This window comes from Equus asinus, chromosome 5, assembly GCF_041296235.1.
Source record: "Equus asinus isolate D_3611 breed Donkey chromosome 5, EquAss-T2T_v2, whole genome shotgun sequence".
In the NCBI taxonomy this organism is placed as follows: Eukaryota; Metazoa; Chordata; class Mammalia; order Perissodactyla; family Equidae; genus Equus; species Equus asinus.
The window spans coordinates 60,093,053-60,113,954 of NC_091794.1; the positions used below are offsets into that span (position 1 = coordinate 60,093,053).

Below are 20,902 nucleotides of genomic sequence, written 5' to 3' on the forward strand. Positions count from 1 at the left end.
GATCCTGAACTACCTTTGAATCAACAAGGAAATATCTACCTACAGTGTAATTTCATGTCAATTATTCTAATTCTTTGAAAATTTGTAAATCCATGTCATATCATAAGCCTTACATAACCAGAATAGTCTTTTTCCCTCTTTTTCCCACATATCTTCATTCTCATTCACCTCAGGTGATAATCCATATGATTGTAAACCTCAATTAGCTAGAACATTCTTTTTAATTTGTCCCCTCAAACTATCTTCTTTCCCAATCATTTTAGGTAGGTTTCATAAAATAAGAACAAATTGAAGAAAATCTGGTTTTAGGAACACTCTGAAAGTTTCCTCAGGACGTGCTTAATCTATTGTCTTCAAACAGTTCCAACAGAAAGGGGATGAGATGTTGTAGCTCCTTGAGAATCAAAAACCAGATTGCAACAAAAAGTCTCACTTTGAAGCAGTCGCTCCTGTAAAACCTCTGCTCTTGTTGCGCTTAGCACTTGTTACCACCATTTGGAAACTAATCAGACCTGGAGTCATTATAAAATAGGAAGACCCTCGGAAGACTTACTCCAAAATAATGACGGCTGGGTTATAAACTCCCCTTCCAATTAGTTTTATTGTTTTAGTTGATGAAATCACAGAAGTGAAATGAACCTAGAAGGAGCGAGCGCTGTAACCGGCAGGAGTGGGGTCCCAGTGCCTGCACCTGCTCAAAAGTTAATGGAGATGCAGGATGCAGAGCTTTGAGCATGAATACTGAGGCTGAAGGACACGGACTAGAATGCTTTTTATTTTTCATATTAAATAAAATCAGTCTGAGTATCTTTCATTTCCTATGGGGAGTGGAACAGGCTGTCGAGCTAGGATCAATAACTGCAGAGTCTTTTATTAAATTCCGTCACTCACCTTCCATGGGGGTGTTACTGTCCGGGCGGTTTGCAAAGACTACATCCACATACTCGAGCTGCAGCCTCTGGAGGGAGCCCTTCAGGCCTGGGGACAGAAGCAGGAAAAACCCAAAAAGTCCCAACATGAGCACTATTAGAAATAGTTGACGTTTAGTTTCCTTCAAGAATCTACTTTCTGGAAGCGGTAATAGGGCACATATGTCTGGCGATGGGTGGTAGTCTTGGGTGGTGAACATGATGCAGTCCACACAGAAACTGAAATATAAGGATGTACACCTGAAAATTATGGAATATTATAAGCCAATGTTACCTCAATACAAAGTAAACGTTTTAAATATATAAATATTAATATCTTTAGAAAAAAAGAATTTACTTAAAAAAATGCACTGGGTTAGTTTCAAAAAGACATTGAATATAGTGATGTATTAATTGGTCCCTAGAACCTTTGAAAAATATATCAAAGGCTGACTTTGTCCCCAACAAAGAAAAATCTTAGGACTTTCTCAGTGATGTTAGTACTCTCACCCCACTGGGAAATACACACTTAGTCATGACTTTCATGGTGACTCCTGTGTGGCAGTATCCAGAAGCAAAGTTTAGAATAAAAAGCAGCCTGAGAGTTTAACTTCTTTCTTCTTGAAAGATGCAACTTAATGTCACGTTTGAATTACTTAATGGGCTTATATTGGGGTGGGCATATTTATTGCACATCAAAAACATGAAAATGGTGTAAATCAGAAACAGATGACTGCTGACCCTCCTTAATGTGCACACGGGTTTTAATAAGATTTAAAAGATTCGTAAGTGAAGGTTTGCTCAACATTTTACTAATTGGAACAAAGTTTGAAGAACCTTAAATACACTGAGCTCTACCATTATTCTCCATTCTTTGGGGAAGAAACAAAAACACTACAACCCATAGAGACTTAAGAGGGTAATATAAAGGAGAGAGTGAGAGCTTAACAAAAATCTGGAACACAAAATCTGTGTTTCCGCCCTAATCATTTGGTCACATTCCTATGAATACCCAGAAAAAATTATTTAAATTTCAGTAAAATTAATACTTCCCTGAAATAGAATGCATTGTGTATAATATTATGCAACCCAAAAGGATGAGAGTGCTCAAGCACCATTTTCTCTCATTTTCGTGAGGCGCAGTATTTCCTTATCAGCCTGTTTAACTCCTCAGGAAGACTGGAGGTTTTTCTCTTTTTACTATAGGCATAAAGTTAATTGCATGTTAAATGAGGCTCTTAAAAATTTAAATTTGGCTCATTTAAATTTGATTTTTCAAGCTGGTTTATCGGCCAGCCACAATTACTTTTCTGACAACAAATATTTTTCATTCGTTGAGAAGGAATTGTCCGTGACGGTAGCTTGTTCCAAGAAGCATTGATGAAGAGAGGAGGGCAGACAGGTGGCGTAAGCTCCACTGCCTGTCTTGAAGACCTGTGGTGACTTTCAGGCGGGGGGATTACCAACTATCTCAAGGGGCAGCTTGAAGTTAAATTGACCTTAAAAAGCACTATGATATGAGCCAGTGTTTGGAAGAATTGTCTGTAGGGAGGAGGTAAGGGGAGGACAAGATAAGCAAGCACACAAATAACAGGGGAGCACGAGGTGTGAACGGTTGGAAATCTGTCCTCTAGCATGTGGTATGCCCCCCCTGGGGTTATCTGACCGTAGTTCTCTAATCCGCAGTGGAGATAACAGTACTTACTACCTTCAGAATCACTGTTCCAGAGGGCAAATGAAACCAGTTGTCAAGCACTTTGTAAGGGCAGTAGTCTATAGAAATTTGGTAATTACAGCAGTGTATTCACATCTGGAAAGGCTCAGAATGAGAGGTGCCACAGACGAAACACCAAAGATTTTCACGGGACCTCCTGGTTTTGGAGGGAGGCATTTAATGACAGTTCTGGCCCATGTCTGGCACTGGAAACAAGTGTCCTCCTTTCTGATCATGAGCCCCCTACTCTGTGTCTCTTCTAAATAGCTCACACGGGTTGAGAGTAACTAGGAGAAGAAGCTACACTCATGCAGCCCTGTCGTCATGCTGTGTGATCAGTCGCGACTAAAGTCATTTGCTCTTCCATGCCACGAGCAGGTGCTGATCCTGCAACTGCCGCGCCCTGGCGATATGAAGATGCACGGCCTCGGCATTTATCCCCAAGGAGCAAACAGTGCAGACTGAGAGCATCTATCGGCAAGGACTTGATGCAAACGTGGGTCTCATTGTATTCAGTCATTCCTCACCTCTCAATTCTTCTCTCAAAAGCTTTTTCTCTGGATAATTTAGGCTGAGATTCAAGTTTATTCATGTGAGAATATAAGAAATGATGTGTGGCGTCATATCAGAGACCCACCTGGTCAACTCCAACTGAAGCGGAGTAGGAGGAGATTGTGCCCAGAGACACTATCCACTTACTTTGAAAATCTTCATCACATAAAGTCTTATAATCCATGGGATGAATTTTGGATTTTACTCTACGTGAGATGGGAAAACATTGCTGGGGGGCTAGGAGGTAATGAAATGGGAGTCATGCAGCGGAAATGATATTATCAGATTTCTATTTTGAATGGATCACTCTGCCTGTCGAGAACGACCTGTAGGGGCAGGAGTGAAAGCTGGGAGACCCCTGAGGAGCTTACCCCAGCAGATCAAGCTTGGACCAAGTTTGTGAGAACTGTTCAAATTTGGGACAGGTTGTGTAAGTAGAAACAAGAGGACTTGCTGGTGTGCGGCATATAGAGTGTGGAGGTAGAGGAATAAAGGATGACTCAGAGTTTTGGCCTTAGAAGTGAAGTGACTGTTAGTAAGATGGGAAGTCAAGGGAAAGGCAGATTGGTGGTGGTGGTGGTGGTGATGGTGGTGGTGGTGGGAGCCATGATGAGTCTGAATGGCACATCAGTCAACCACAAGGAGCTCTTGGCAGCTGGGTGGACCAGCCTGGCATTTAGAGGAGAGGTCCACACACAGGGTTTGGGATATAGGGCGCTCATTTGGCTGGCCTGAATGACCTTGCCCATGTCTCTTAGCCTCTTTAGGCCTTAGTTTGCTCATCTGTCCAAAGACAAAATGGAGCTAGATAATTATTCTGCTTTGATCTTTCATGTGACTGCAAGCCAAGTCAGATAGTCCTGTCTTTCCCTGTTTGGATGCTTTAATCTTGTAGAAATAGCCACATCATAGCGACATAAAGACACATTCAACGAATGTCTCCTTGACAGCCATTTAGGGTTTATCTCCAATAATCTAATAGTCATGTTCTATCTCCACTTAGCAAACGTTTGTTGAACACTGGCTTGGGGCCGGGTATTGTTTTAAGTTTAAATTGATGTGCAAAAATGCATTAACTTTGGCTCCAGAGGGGCGTCCGTCAGCTAGTCACACCTAAGGAGGTGAGCGCTCCAGTGCAGTGAGCGCACTGCTTTTGACTTTAGCCTGTCCCTCTGCACTAACCTGAGTCTGAGGGAGTGAATGCGGAAGCAGGAGAATGCTCCCTGCCCCTGAGGAGCTGTCCAGAATTTAGCTGCAATTCCTCAAAAGTCCACGGATAATAAATCATATTGTGTAATGAAAATAGCTTTCCAGTGCCTAGAGTAAAAAAGAAATCTAAGTTGATTTTCCTTTTAGGTTCTGAAGTTTAATAGGAACTGTACTGTTCATAAGGTGAACCTTAATTTGGTTTAAGCCATCTGAAGGCATCACAGGCGTCTAAGGAGTGTGCCGGCGTTGGGCATTAGGCAGCCTGGCGGGGCTGGGGGTGGGCCAGGTGTTGAGCACGCAGGTGTGACTGTGTACAAAGGGAGCGCAGTAGTTTGGAGATACTGCAGGGGTTCTAGTCACACACGCCGTGCCACCGTCTTTCACACCTGCCGCACGTTTGCTGTCCTATCTAGCCTGAAAAAAATGCTGCCTTAAATAATATACACTGTTTCCCTGTATAGTTTTCCAGCTTCTTCTCAACAGACCTCTCAGTTATGATTTCAGACACACCTGCTCCTGTTTGTAAAGACCGCACTGTGTCAGCAATACTCGTGGCTGCCCCTCCCTCTACGCAACCTGGCTCCCGGGGGTGGGCGACTTCAGCTCACCGGGAACGTGGGGCACCAGGCAGGAGACTGCGGTTAAGAAAGTAACTCTTTGTTAAGAATCCTTTTGTTAAGAAATTTACTCTTTAATTGGAAAATCTTACATCTTTTTTTCCAAAGTTTAGATAGTAGGGTTTAACATTTGCCATTCATTAAAAAGGTTCAAGCCGGGCTCTCTCAGATTATTTTCCTTGCCTACTCCTAAAACGGTGACAGTGGGTTTCTGTTTTGAGTCACATGACAAAACTGTCATTTACCTGAAAGGCAAATATAGACTCAGATGTGGCTTTTGCCTCTAAAAGCATGCAAACAATTTACTTATTCTTACAATTTGACTTCCCAAACTATTTCTATTCCTTCATGTTAAAATGAAATTTGAGCCGCTAAATTTTAGTATTAGCACAAATTTGGGCTTAATGAATGTTTGTGGAATGGCTGAATGAATAAATAGACGTTCAGAGCCTAAAGGGAGCTTGGGATTCTAAACAGATATAATAAACCTGTTAGTGAAATTTCTACCCCCTCCTCGAGAATCTAAGGAGAACATTTTTTCTAACTGGATGTGAATAAAGGAGTTTGGGCTCATTGAAAAGGTCTTTCATATGAGTTCTTTTCAAAACTGCCTTATGCACAAGTCAAGCCCATTTTACACTCTGTAAATTGACTCAGGTGGCCAAGGTCGCCCAGCACGCCAGGGGCCTGAACGCTACGTGAATTGGACTTTTGTCCTATCCTTCAACAGCAATGCTCAAGGTAAATGTGCATATGAATCTCCAAAGTTGAATAAGGTCACCTTCATCACAGAACAAGTACCAATGAAACCGAAGGATAATGATTTATAAACCTCTTCAAACTTTCTTTTGGGTCTAGAAATCTCATGTCTCTGCATTTCTGCAAAATTCACTCAATTCTCTAATTTCAGCCATCTTGGAAATATCCTTTGAGCTGACTCTCTTGCATTCATAAGCACTTGTCTTTGGCTGATATTGTGAACTGCAAAATAACACCAATAATAACAACATAATAATAATTGATCCCCATTCTTCTTCAATCTCAAAAGTTTGAAATTTTGTGATAAAATTTGAATCTGGGTCAGCTTGAATTTCAACTGAACTGGTTTATCCATCCAGAGAGGTTAGCTCCTAAGAGAATTCCTGACTTATTTAAAGTGGGAGAGAATTTAAGATATTTCTATTAAGCTGTGTGAGGCTTGAATAAAACTGATTTAAGAAAGAGAGAGAATTCTGAAATCATGCATATACACTGGTAAATATTAAAGCCGTGGAGATTCAGTGAGAAGCATAGTAGCATGCTTTCGCCATTTGTTTTCTCTTAGATTTTCTATTTCTTTGTTGATTGCCAGAGTGAACCATTTCCAAGCCACTTTGTAAATCAATTAGATTAAAAAGAAAAGAAAAGAAACACAAGAACTTTCCAGGCAGCACACTGCTGCCCTGTCTGTTCAGGCTGGTACTACAGGCCGATGTGGGTTAGTTCTTACTGACAAACTCCGTGGTAGGACATAGTCATGGGGGCAAACGCTGGAGCAGGGACGGGAAGAGCTTTGAGCGGCAGGTTGGGTTTGACTTCACAGTGTCCAACGGGACACTAAGGCCTGGGGGACTGTTGTCTGGGTGAGGAATTTGGAAGCATTCTCTTGTGCTGGAATATGGTCACTCATGGAAGCCTCAGAACATCACTTACGTGGGAAAGGCTGTCCTCACTCAAAGAATGAAGACTAGCAGTTGCATTAATAAGAGTAACGATGATGGACCCGGTCCCGTGGCCAAGTGGTTAAGTTCACGTGCTCTGCTTTGGCGGCCCAGGGTTTCGCTGGTGCGGATCCCGGGCACGGACACGGCACCGCTCATCAGGCCACGTTGAGGCAGCGTCCCATGTGCCACAACTAGAAGGACCCACAGCTGAAATACACAACTATGTATTGGGGAGATTCCGGGAGAAAAAGCAGAAAAAAAAAATAAGATTGGCGACAGTTGTTAGCTCAGATGCCAATCTTAAAAAAAAAATAACGATGAAAATGACATTTACTGAGTGCTTATTATGTGAGAGACATTGTGCTCAATGTGAATTACCTAGTTTCAGTCTCTGTAGAGTAACCTGGTGAGGGAGGAATATTTACAGCCTATTTTGTGGTTGCTGAGATGGAGGCTGAGTGACGGGAAATAACTTATGAAAAGTCACAGAGGTGGAACCTGAACTAAGGTCTGTCTGATTTCAAAGCCCAAATTCCTACAAATATATTAAAAATCAGTTAATGATGAATACTAAAGTCATACAGAGACTTTGGAAACAATTGAATTATATAATTATTACTGTTAAAAGTGTATATATATATATGTGTGTGTGTATATTGCAAGATCTGGCTACAAAGGTCTCCTTTTTCTTTTAACCTCTGCTGAGAGAAATTTTATTTTGTTCATTTGTATCAGTCCCACTTGCTGATCCTTATAATCAAACACGGACTCCCCAGGTTTGAACAGAGGGGAGCTCTGGGACATGAATCTGAAAGCAGTATCTTGTCCACCTCGCTGACTTGTATCTTTCTGCTGAGAGCCCCTCACTTCCATTATCATTGCCACTATTCACTCTTTAAAACTGTGATCCAATAAGGAAAAGATAAACCTTCACTCTATTAGCCTTCAGCACAACGAGCTATGTTGGCATTTTTAAAAATTACTAATGATTCTAGGATAGATAAACAAGAGGAAAATAGGAAGAGCAGGAAAACTATTTTCCTAAGACTAGGCTGTGATCCTACAGAAACTTCCTTCTAGCCATTATGGGTGTCTGATACATTTTCACCTGTTTCTAACATGGCTTCGAGCCCATGGCTTCGAGCCCTCTCTGATTCTTTCCTATTTCCATGAGACACAAAGTTTCCACTTTAAGTTAAATGATTGAATACTGGAACTATTTTTTTCCAGGGCAAGTCTAAGATATTTCCAAGTAGTAGGTCGATAAAAATCACCAGCTTCCAAACTGGGATGAGTGTCCTAAATTCAACATTATCTTTCAGATCAGGTTCATGGGGAGAAAAAAAGTTCACAATGAAATGACAGCCTGGGAGAAAATATTTGCAAAACACGACAAAAAGTGAACGTCATTAATATACAAGGAGCTCCTGCAAATTAAGAAGACCAAGATAAACAACTCAGGAAAAAAAATAGCTGAAGAATGTGAGTAAATTCCCAGAAAAAGAAGCACAAAGTTACGAAAAGAAGCCTAAATATCAGATTGGTATATTCTGTTTAGAAAATAATATTGTGTTAAAATATGCCTTATTCTTTGACCTAACAATGCCACTTCTGGTTCTAACACATTTACATAAGGATCATCATTTGTATAATTCTTTATAATACTAAAACCTGGAAATATCCCATAAGTCGTGTGTGTGTGTCTAAAATGTATTTTTGTTTTTTTAAAGATTGGCACCTGAGCTAACAACTGTTGCCAATCTTCTTTTTTTTTCTGCTTTTTTTCTCCCCAAATCCCCTCAGTATATAGTTGTATATTTTAGTTGTGGGTCCTTCTAGCTGTGGCATGTGTGACGCCGCCTCAATGTGGCCTGATGAGTGGTGCCATGTCCGTGCCCAGGATTGGCACCAGTGAAACCCTGGGCCACCAAAGTGGAGCGTGCCAACTTAACCACTTGGCCACGGGGCCGGCCCCTAAAACGTATTTTAATTGAGAAAAAAAAACAAAGTTTGGGCTAATATATATAGCTTGATTCCATTGGTGTGATACGGGTTTTGGATTTATAAGTAAGTGTGTAGAGGTAGCTTGATGAGTTATTGCACCCACAGGGAAAGTTAGGGGGGCATGCACCAGACCGGCAAACTGTGTCAGGAGAGGAAGCGAGCGAAGGGAGGACTTGCTTCTTTATCTATTTTTATTCTTAAAGTGGTGGGATTAGAATACTATGAGATAAGAGAAAACACATATATTGGTCTCTGCCCCTGGCTCCTGGCACAGAACTCCTGAAACCTTTGTAGTTTCCTAAGTGACAATAGCACTAGGAGCATCTTTTGTTCTAAAATTTAGTCTTTAACCCCGGTTTTGACACTGGGCTTCTGAAGCCCTGTTAAGTTCCTGGGTGACAGGAGTGCCTTTAGTTCTAATAAGGTGCCTCTGGGTGGGCTAATGGAGGGAGGCTTGTTACCGGAAAGACCAAGCCATGATGAGAAGCTTGGAAATTTCAGCCCTGTCCCCCCTCCATTCTCCAGAGACGGAGAAAGGGCTGGAAAGGGAGTTAATGATGGATCATACCTATGTGATGAAGCCTCCATAAAAATCTCAATAGTGCGGGGTTTGGAGAGCTCCCAGGTGGGTGAACACATCCACATACTGAGATGGTCATGCACCCCAACTTCATGAGGACAGAAGCTCCTGTGCGGGGGACCCTTCCAGACCTTAGCCTTATGAATCTCTTCATCTGGCTGTTCGTCTGTAACCTTTATCATATCGTTTAATAAACTGGTAAACTCAGCATTTCCCTGAGTGCTAGAGTGAGCCACTCTAGCAAATTAACAGAACCGAAGGAGGGGGTGGTGGGAACCTCTGATTCGTAGTTAAGTCAAACAGAAGTTGTGGGTAACCTGGGGATCTACTGCTTCATACTGATAGCTGAAGTGATGGGGACAGTCTTGTGGGGCTGAGCCCTCCAACCTGTGGGATCCGGTGCTATCGCCAGGTAGACAGTGTCAGAATTGAGTCAAATTTAGGGTGCTCAGCTGGTGTCCTGGAGAATTGCCTGGTGTGGAGAAAAACACTTGTACATTTGGTGAGCAGAAGTGTCAGAAGTGAAGTGTGCTGTGTGAGGAGTAAAGACACAGGAGGGAAGACAACTGGGGGTCTTTCTTTATACCAGCACATTTTATGTCTTTGGTGACTTTGGTATTTCCTAAAAGAAATTAGTTTTAAAAAGGAGAAAATCATCTGTCTCATTGATTAATCATTCATCTAAAGATATGAAAATCTTAAATTTTTATGAAATAATTCAGGAGCTAGTGTAAAGATGTTGGAAATATATGGCAGGCCCTTTTATCATTTTTCCTTTATTGCAAAAGGTATGAGTATAAAATTTTATAATATGTAGACGAGCAAGAAATAAATAAAAATCCCGTACAGTTCTCATAATCCTCACAGTGAAGTAAAGCGGGAGTGCTCCGCCATGTAGTGGTTCTTGCTGGCTGTTTTATTTCCTGTTTATTTCTAAGCTATTCAAAGTTCTGAGTACCATGAAAAAGCAATGGCCTTGTGAATCAATTACCCAGTGGTAATTTTCTACAAGTTGTTTTCTATGCATACATACTGTTTTTTAAAAAGTGGAGTAGTGTTAACATATGTCCACACAAAAACTTGCATACGAATGTTCATAGCAACATTAATCATAATAGTCAAAAAGTGAGAAGAACTCAAGTGTACTTCAGCTGATGAATGGATAAACAAACTGTGATCCATGCTTACAGTGGAATTTTATTTGGCAATAAAAAGGAATGAAGCGCTGATACGTCTTACAATGTGGATGGACATTATTATGCTAAGTGAAAGAAGCCAGTCACAAAGTATCACATAGTGTGTGATCTCCTTTATAGGAACTATCTAGAATTGGCAAATCTGTAGAGACAGAAGTAGATTAGCGGTTGCCTGGTGCTGCAGGAGAGGGTAAGGAGGGGATGGGAAGTGACTACTAGTGGTACAAGATTTCTTTTGGGGATGATGAAAATGTTTTCAAGTTAAATTATGGGAATGATTGCACAACTCTGTGAGTATACTCAGAACCAATGACTTGTACACTCTGAATGGGTAAACTTGTATGGTTTATAAATTATATCTCAATAAAGCTCTTAAAAAGTCTTATGGGAGTGCTTTGTTAACGTTAGCATAGCTGTAAATGAGAAGAGTTCTAGAAAATTTGCCCTTTTTCTTTCTTTTTGGGTTCCCATCCTCCCTTCTATATCACTACACTCCCCACACTTAACCCCAGGAAGAAACGTGGTTGATTGTGGTTCTTTTGATAGAGAATTTTTTTTGCCTCAAATGTGTTTTGAACCTATTTGATTGACACCTTTCTTGAATCAGCAGCCCACAAATGCAAATAAAATGGGAGCAGCGCAGCGGTACTCACCTTCAATAATATGTTTTCTTGACAACCCTCTTTCCGTTTCAGCTCTAACAAGAAAAAGAAGCAAATGACTTTGAGTGGGGGTGTGCTTTTTTCTTTAATCACTGTTTCAAAAGTACAGAGGAATAATCATTCTAGATTGAATTGCTAATTTTATACCCTGTTCTCGGCAAATTCTGCACTGCTGCAGGCTGAGGGGAGAGGGCTGGTGGGCAGCACACTGAGCCCCCTTTCTTTGGAGACCCCAGGAGACGAATTAACCATGACTGTCATCACACCACGTTCATAACAACTCAGCCACACACACCCTGTCCCTATGTAATTCGACACATGGCTCAACCTTCCCACTTTGTTCTTAACTGGTTCCAAAAAAAAAAGGCTTGCCATAAGTTTATGGGCCGAGGCTGCTGATTGCATTAGCTTTCCTAGGAAGGAAGCATATTTGAAAGTGCCTTTTGACATTCAAAGGAAATTTAAGAAAGATTTTCTTTTAAAATGTGATGAACCAAGTCTTCCTTAAATCAGCATCCTAAAAAGACAAATCTTTAACCAAAAGATTTAAAAATCTTTTGCCTTCCCGGTCCATTCTCAAGCTCTGGGCCATTAGAAAGAAATACGGTCTTTGAGTTTTAAAGTATCGATGAAACGTTCCTTCAACATGAATACCATTGGCAGTCTCTTTAAAACATAGTAGTTTACCATTTGCCTTTGGAGATTTTCCACCTTTTATAACTAGTACTCTACTACGTACTGGTTCTTGCAGATTCTCTTATTTCCTGTTTATTTTTAAATTCTAGGTAAGGTTTTAAGTACCATTGCAAAAGCACCAAGCAACGGCACCGCGATCAGAGCACAGACAATGCAATCGACATCGCTCATAGGTGCCGTGCCGCTTGATTTTTATATAGACTGCAAGAGGAAGAAAAATCTAAATTCCATCTTTCTGCCTTCATAGTCACGAAAAACAGCAATAAAATATGAGTGTGTGTGTGTGTTTACACATACACATTTTGACTAGAAGATTCCTAAAGAATCAGCCTCTGCCTACAGTTTTGTTTTTAATGATTCCCTATCGATTATAGGAGGTAAATAAGGTTTTGTTTGTTTGTTTTAGCTTTTTGTTTAGATTCTATGGAAATTTTGAGATTTCCATGAAAAAGTATATGGAATAGCTTTCTGTTTTCTTACATGTTTGTCAAAAAGGCGAGACTTCCAAGTCCTGCTGAATAATGTGAGTACCGGGTCAAACACCGGTAGGCCAGCAGAAGCCAATGCATTCTGTGGAATTTGTTCTGCACCCACAACAGAGCGAGGACTTCTCTTTCACTGGCCTGACAGCGAGGGGCACAGGCACTTCCTGTTATTCTCCGGTGAGACGGTCCTTTGATCAGCACGCCCAGAGCCCTCTGCAGAAATGATCAGACTTACAGGTGGGGCCAGGCAGGATATTTTTATCTTCGCGTTCCGTAGAAGCTGCTGAGTTTTGGCAGATTTGAGTAGCTTTTCTTTTGTGATGCTATGTGCTTATTTTCTTTTCCTGAAATTTGAACTCTATTTTGAAAGTGTTCTAAGTATGAGGTTGACATTTGGAAATCTCCGAGAATCACTTAGTAACAAGTGACCACATGCTCTGCACTAAATTTCTTTGGGGGCATCTTGCTAAAATGGAATCCTACGCTAATTGCTATTTCCTTCAAGTGAGAAAAAGTAATTTCTCTCCAAACCAATTAATTGTAGTACTTTGGATGTAAAACAGTTGCCTAAAAGGATAAAAGTACGGAACGACTGTTTCCTGTCAAGTAGGGAAGATGAAAGGTATTTAACTTACTTTCCACCCCAGTAGAGTTTGGTGGTTATGACCAGGCTGGACCTCCTGTATGTTAAACACACAAACACACACAGAGAAATATTAAATAAATTGCCGGTTATTGCACTAAGTTATACTATTATTATTATAGCACCAGAAGGAATATATTGTACCTTACATTTAAAAACATCAGTAAAGAGATAAATTTGTGAATTCATCTCACCGAAACGTAAGGACAAAGGGCAGCCGGTGAGTGGGGACTTGCAGTCAGAGCCCAGAAGAAGGTTGAAGGGAAGTGTTGACCTGGAGGGCTGGCGGAGGAGGAGGGCTTTGCCCCCCTGACTGGGGGGTGGCAGAACAAAGGTGATGGTAGGCATGGAGGGTCAGAAATGGTAAACGAGAGGCGCAAGTGAGAGGACTCAAAGCATGGATTGCTTTAGTGGCTCAAATTAACAGCCATCAACTCACTCTTACCTAGCATCCGACACAAGCTTGATTGAGGGTGAACTTTCCTGGGGGTAAGCCCACCCTCTGCCAAGGACCACGGCCCTAGCACTCTGAGTTATCACCCTTTCCAACCATCACACTCACAGGCAGGAACTGACTACATGGAAATATGAATGATGAAGTCAATTACAGTAGTCAAAGTAGAAACAAAATTTCCTTGACTGCATTAAATGGAAATGTTACTTTAGGAAAACACTCCAAAAATATTTAACTCAAGGTTTTATCACTTTAATCCTAAGGGAATGAAATGTGGAAATCTTGTCAGGAAATTTATTACCTTCTCACAACCACACCTAAGGGCAGGAAATGCAATTGTACCATTATAATTGTGGGGTAAGAAATATGTCTTGAGAACTATAGTCGTAAAATTTAAAATTGGGAGGCAGATCTCAGTGTAATTTAGTTTCTCTAGGTGTGTAATTCAATTGAGCTGGTCTAGAAAAAAAATCATTTGAGATTCGAAGGTTAAGACCAAACTTTGAGAGTATTTGAAATAAGGCATTTATATATCCATCAGCTGTAGAGTCAATGCCTCGGGGGCCCTCGGGTATAAAAGCTTAGCATGATTAATGATGACCAATGGGGAATGACAGTGACAATTCTGACAACTTGGCTGCAACAAGAAAAACTTGTAGAAAATGTCAGCGGCCCTATCCCACTTAAGTTAATTTCTTGAAAAGTAATTTGAATCCCGGTGATGGGAGGCCTACAGATATATGCATCTGGAGATGACACACCCCAGAAGGGCCGATGCCCTTCCAGGTTAATCCATCACCTCATGATGCCTGGTATAACAGCAACCTGCCACAGGGGAGCCAGATTGCCTTCAGCAAACATTTTAAGAGCTTCAACAAAGGGCTGGATGGAATATTATAAAAAATGAATGCAGTGCCCTCGATTATGCAGAGCACTTGGGCCTGCCAAAGCTGCACATTCTATCCAAATGCCACCATAGACTTATTTTTCCAAAGTTAGGTTTTCTGTAAAATGTTTGGCTTATATGGGTGTGCAGACTAACACCCATATTTATATTCAGACAGCCAAGAGTACACAGCAACCTGGCAAATGATCGCTGACCCCCCGGAGGCATTTAGTGCAACTCTTCTGAGTGGGAGGAGAATGACAGCATGAGTATTCTGCATTGATACAGCACAGCCATCAAAAGGCTTTTGCACACCTGTCTCAATTTATCAGCGTGAAGCTTCATGAACAGTTACGCGGTCCATTTCACAGGTGGGAACATCAAGACTCAGAGAAGTGAAGTAGCTCGCCCTGGAAAGCACAGCTAGGAGGTGGTGGCACTGGGACCAGAAGCCAAGTAGGTTAGGTGAAACCACTTTTACAGATGCCATGCTATGAGGATATGGTTCATCTTTTCACCAGTCTTGTGGGGGCAGTGTGAACTGATATCGATATTCTGTAGCATGGTGATAGCGTTTTTTATTTGCAGGACTGAAAGGCAGTTTGTGACAGATGCACGTGATCTGCTGTATCGCAGGTATACAGCAGGCTTTGCAAGCTGTGGAGAGAGACGGTGCAACGTTCTCCGGGTGTCGAGGGGAGAGAGCTACTGCACTGACGCTCCCCTCCTTCCTCAGGGCTACGCGGCCGGCCTACACCTCGCCACACATTTCACTGGACTACGAGCGGACTCACACGCAAGGTTTCTGTCACAGGCTGAATTGGCTTCCCCCAAAAGCTCTGTTAAAGTCCCAACCCCCAGCAGCTCAGAATGGGAGCCTCTTTGGCAATAGGGTCCCTGCAGGTGTGCTTAGTTACATGAAGATGAGGTTGTACTGGAGTGGCGTGGGCCCTTAATCCAGTATGACTGGTGTCCTTATAAGAAGACACACAGACACACAGACACACGGGGAGGAGGCCGGGTGGAAGGGCTGCAGCTGCAAGCCAAGGAAGCCGAAGATTGCCAGCACCCAGAGAAGCTAGGAAGAGGCAAGGGAGGATGCCACCAGCATTTCTAAAAAAGTCCGGCCCCGCCCAACCTTGATTTTGTGTTTTTGGCCTCCCCTATGAGAGAATAAATTTCTGTTGTTTTGAGCTCCCCAGTTTGTGGCACTTTGTTACAGCAGCCCCAGGAAGGTGACACGGTCCCTCTCTGGGTTCTGATGGATGGTCCAACATTCTGAGTGGAACAGTAATTCAGGCAAGGTGGAGGACTGGGTGGGAACATGAATATTTTTCCATATTTAAAGGTTGAATACAATTTTCACTTAACATCTTTACAGTTCCTGGAGGGGGGGGGGGGAGGAGAAGGGAGAGGGAGAGATTAGGTCACCAAACTTTGTTTATATCTCCATAAATTTCGGAGTTTCCATTTCCGATAATACTATAGAACTGTTATTTATTTGGCCACCAGCAAATATTACACCAGAGCAGAAGAGGACCCCAAACGTGCCCAGTGCTCTTTGCTGGGCGTTGCCTGATTCTGTACTCATGCTGGAGAGGAAGTGGCTGCTGGCACTGACATGCATAGCAAAACGGAGGGGGTCGCCTGCCCATGCCTCGATGTTACAGCATCCCTTGTTACTACGGACTCTGGCCACGACGGTGAAGGGGTGGCACGTGACCCCTCACAGAGAGCAGATAAAGCACTTTCCTGAGGGCCCAGACACTAGGGCTCCTGGCACACAGGAGAGACACTGGCTAAGTGTGTTCAGATAAGCAAGCTTGGGGCTATTTATCACAGGGGCTTCTTGCTTCATCATTTCTTTGCATCCAGAGTTGTCAAGAAAATGAACAATGAGCATAAATTCGTGTGTATAGGTAATCAGCTTCCTGTCGGCTGGCTTCCTTCACCTAATCACCATAAACGGCAGCCAGAAACAGTGAAAATGCCCCTTAGCATGAATGTCTGATGAACACTCCTCCTCCGCTCAATCTTATGGTAATTCATTGTGATCAATGACTAGTCAATACTTTTTGAAGGGCAGGTAGTGAACTCGCTGGCATGTATTTTCAAAGCACTGTCAATCATTTCTTTACAAGAGTTGATTTTTTTTGACAGCCCATTGGTCAGTTGTCATGCAGTTTTATTTTCCCTTCTCTGGTACAAAATAATAAGTCTTTTTAAAGGCAAGTAGATGATTATGGTGAAAGCATTACCTCCAGCCTTTCTTCTTGATGATGCTCCCCAGAATCACTTCAGCCCTGGAGGGAAACAGACAGTGTCTTAGGATACTGTGTCCTGGAAACGCAAGAGTCAACCCTGACCCCAGATCCACTCCTTGCTTGAGCTCTCAGTGCCTACATGTCCCCAAATAGAAGCCGCTCGCGGCTCGTGGCACAGTGTCCGCTGTTTCTGCTTGTGCCTGCAGAAATCCTGCTCCCGGAGCATTCCAGAAGCACCTGCCAAATCCTGACATGCTGGCAGGAGAGCACCTGCGGTCCTGATACTAAAAACAGTGGAGTCATTTGGCAGTTTGGTGTTTTTGAACCACTGATCCCATACATAAATATCCTGCTCGGTGGTGTCCAATGGGAGTCAAGATTTTCCTTCTAATTATTGTGGTCTCCAATTGTAACCAGGGAGGAAAATGAGACCTCACTCTGTTTAGACAGAATACATTAACTCACTGGGGATCTTGCAGGATAAAAGCACCTATGTGTGGGTTTAGATGCCCCAAAGGCCAGGACTGCAGACGCAGTGGCCACGTAGAGAATGTCCTGGGAGATGCAGAAAGGCTGGGTTGCGGAGAGGTATACCAAAGATGGCCCAACTGTCCTCTCTGGCCACACCTACCCGAGCTGGGACCAAGCTTCAGGAGACTTAAACTTTCTTCTAAATCCCTCCCAGTCAGACCAACGTTGTGAACAGCAGCTGGGCTCTCAGAGGCTTGTGAGTGGGGACGTCAGTGGAATTAGCACTCTGTCCAATAGGATCCTATGGATTCATCGCGAATCGCTATTTGTCTTCACTGAAAGTGAAGTCTTTGCTGGAGTGTACAGCCTGGCAATGGATCATGATGCAGTTTGGCTCCAGAGCATGCCCCGAGCAGACAGGCACTGAATGTTGCCCCAGTGTCCCCCCGCTGCATCTGTCTCCTTGACAGCTGCCTTTCGCAACCTTGCATTTCGCAGTGGAAACCTATGTCAGTTACACACTGATAGTCAATCAATAATTAACCAGGACTGATTATCCTTCACAATAGGAATACAAACAGGACTCCAACAGACTTGTTCATCCCTCCTCCCTTTTTCAACCTTAGCCCCATTTGCTGCTAAGCAAAACTCAACAAGAGGAGAAAACATGGAGAAAGGGTAGGATAGGGAAAAGAGCAAGGCCTTATCCATTGTATTTTCTCTCCCTGGACTCAACAGAAAACATCGGGGATGTGGGCTCTGAATCTCATTGATGGTCCTTAAGACAGACCTGCCCTTGAAAAGGAGGAAACGCATGCAAGGATGCACTTGGACCAGGCAGTGATGAGCTGATTCAGCAAGTCCAGCAGTCTGACTGTAATTCTCACAGAAGGAAGTGAATTAGGCCTGTAGGTGCTTAAGCTCCACAGTCGTCTTAGAAAATTGCTGAGTGGCTCAAGCAGCTGTCCAGCTATTATTTTCTTCCAGTTCTGGGAGCTGCGTTCATGTTCACAGTAGGGGGCTGAGGTGCTCCAGCTCTGTTCTAAAATGTGCTTGTTGTGCCATGACCTAGAGGCATGGACCTGGAGTCCTGGCCCCGAGGGCACATGACCCCTGTGTTCTGAGTTAGCAGGGAGCCCTGTTTTAGTGCCCCAGACCTGCTCTCAGGACCTTAAGAAGGTTGTAGCCAGATGCGACTTCTCCAGCAAAAGAAGTGAGGCCTCTTTGCAGCCCCCTCTGTCCTCAGATTGGGGTCTGAAATGCCCTCTTATGAAAGATGTTGGGTTTCTTGGCATCTTTGGGGACACCTACTTTAATCTCTGCTCTAGCCCTAATGCTAGGTGGAGGGAAGGCCTGCACACAGGAAGAGCAGTTCCTGCCTCCCGGCAGAGAGGATGTCCCAGTTTCTCTGGGGGGGCTGAGGAACTATGAGATGTGGTTATGAAATAATGACATTAGTTTTTGAAGGACCACCCTGGAATCTGCTCATTGATTTGCTCACTCATATATTCAACTAACATTTATCGATCTCCACTGCCACCACTCTGTCCCAGCCACCTCTGCCTCTCAGGCACACCATGGCGATTGCTTCCAGTCCATTCTCCATACTGGGACCAGAGATGGGAAGGTTTGGGTGGGCAGAGGGGGCCGGAGACAGTCAATATCCCCAAATCTGGTGATCGTGACACAGGGAGGGACAAAAGTAGTGCCACCAACATATGTGGGAAGGGCAGATCCTTCTGGCCAACATGTCAGCAGTGGTCTGGGCAGGGTCTCTTGGTTCCAGAAATTCCAGAAATGCCACTTGAGGGACACAAACGGGTAGTGACTTACTTGCCAGCAGCATAGACCTCGGCAGTATCAAAGAGATTAACCCCACTTTCGTAGGCGATTGTCATCAGCCGTTCAGCAACCTGCAAGAGGACGGGAAGGTCAGTCAGAAAAGTCAAGTGCTTTCCAAACCCGGGAAGCGATTTTGAATCCTCAGGCGGGCTTTGAGAACTCTGAAATCTCACTGACCACTCCTTGCTTTTCTCAGATGTATTAAAGAAAGAAAAAAAAGAAGGTTCAACCAGCACACACAGGCTTAGAGTATCCTTTCCCTCAGACGTGACTGGATGAGGGACTGCACACTGGGACAAACCGGCCATCAGGGGTCAATGAGGTGGAGAGATTTGTGTTTCTCACTCTGCTTGGAAGACCGGATTGACAACATTCTTTGTGGCCTCGTAATCTCGCTGACAAAGAGGTCATTTGCATCAGTGGTGACTTCATCCCTCTTCTTTCTCCTTTCTCCAGGCCAATAGGTTTTGGCAGCTGGGCAACTCCTGACCTACAAGCTTGTGCCCTTTCCCTGGAGGCTTAGCAGACTGTGCTGATGAACCAAAGGTTAGACAGAGCTGTGACTGTTGCAAGACTCCTGCCACCCACAGCTCAGCAAAACCCCAGGTACCACTGCAGAGCAACCGGCCAGCAGAGCTGACAGGACATGGAGGACGGAGGGAGGCACTGGCTCACCAGGGACCCAGCTCCTCCTCATCAGCCTGCAAATGGATCTCTAGGCGCCTTGTTCTTTCCTTTGTGCTTCTGAAAGCGTGACAGAACAGTACGGGGCAGGGGTGGGGTGCAGCTATAAACAGCCTGAGGGACAGCTATAGAGGGAGAGCCATAAACAACAGTGGAGTGGGGACAGTTTTTCATTTGGCTGATGGACTTAATAGTCAATCGAAAAATTACATACCTCACAAATAATTAAAATTGATTTTTCCATTATAGTTTTGATTGTGGGCTAAGGTTGCTTCACTGGCATTTTCAGGATAAACTATTTTCCTGCTGTTTTTAAAATGGGCGTGCCAAGAAAATCTTTAGGCTAGCAAAATGGAGTATATGCAAATCCTTTAGGATAATAGCGGCAAAAATGCTATTATTGCTTTTAATTTGCTACCATTAAGAAATTTCTCCTAAGTAGAAATGAAAAGTTAAGACAAGTATAGTTTTTCACATTATGAGTGTCCAATATTTTAGAAATTATTGTGCTTGTATTGTATACTGTCCTTGTGTTATGTCACACGACATACTAGGAGATGATTATTGAGAAATGTGCAGAATAAATCTTATCTAGAGAGAAATTTGAAGATGAAACGGAGTATCCTGGATGGAGAGTGGGACTAGATGACTGCTGAGATGTTTCCCGACCACAGGATTTGAAGACCAGAATGTGGAACGATGAAAAGGAATCACTGAACTAAGCCAGAAGACTAGCTTCTGGCCTTGAGTGACTGCCTACTAAATACGTAAACTTGGGCAAATCCTTTGCTCTCTCTGATTTCAGTTTCTTCACGTGCAGAATGAGGATGGTTCTGTTCAGGTCCTTCACTGAGCCCATAGGCCTCAGGGGAAGCCGACCTCACCTCCCTCCACTGGGGGCCTGATGGCCTCAGGGTAAGTGGTTCAGGGAAGGTTTCATGTGACAAATTCGGGCCAATGAGATGCGAGGAGACATTTGCTGAAGGCTTCTGGGAACATTTTTCCTTGTTCTTCTTGCAGAGTTTCTGGAAGTTTCCTGGAGTTATTATTCTAATTGAGATCTAGAATTCCTGCCGCTATGTTACTACCTGAGGATGAAGTCGACAAAGGAACACAGGGCCAAGGGAATCCCTAGAAAATGGGCTGGAGGCCACCGATGGGGTCAACCCTGAAGCTTGCTCTACCCTGCACTTGTAGTTTGAAAGTGAAAGTAATTTTTTCCCTTGTTGATTAAACCATTTGGAGTTGGGTTTATTGTTACCTACAGTTGAAGGAACTCTAATTACCTTACAGATGAGAAAATGTAAATAAAATTCTGAAAATTCAGTGCTG

At 43.2% G+C, this 20,902-nt stretch overlaps 1 protein-coding gene and 1 long non-coding RNA gene across 4 annotated transcripts in view; one reads left to right on the forward strand and one right to left on the reverse strand.

Moving 5' to 3' along the window:
- Nucleotides 1-20,902, reverse strand: part of KCNAB1 (potassium voltage-gated channel subfamily A regulatory beta subunit 1) — a 383,573-nt gene that overhangs the window by 55,408 nt on the left and 307,263 nt on the right. For all 3 annotated transcript variants that reach the window (XM_070509613.1, XM_070509614.1, XM_070509615.1), the window contains exons 4-8: nt 18,878-18,957; nt 16,568-16,612; nt 12,962-13,006; nt 11,137-11,180; nt 892-978 (exon numbers count right to left, since the gene is read on the reverse strand). In XM_070509613.1, the coding sequence (XP_070365714.1) occupies nt 892-978; nt 11,137-11,180; nt 12,962-13,006; nt 16,568-16,612; nt 18,878-18,957 (301 nt within the window). The remainder of the gene's footprint in view (nt 1-891; nt 979-11,136; nt 11,181-12,961; nt 13,007-16,567; nt 16,613-18,877; nt 18,958-20,902) is intronic.
- On the forward strand, nt 19,357-20,890 carry LOC123285940 (uncharacterized). The gene is made up of 3 exons (XR_006528039.2): nt 19,357-19,492; nt 20,376-20,485; nt 20,591-20,890. It is a non-coding gene; the product is annotated as an uncharacterized lncRNA (long non-coding RNA).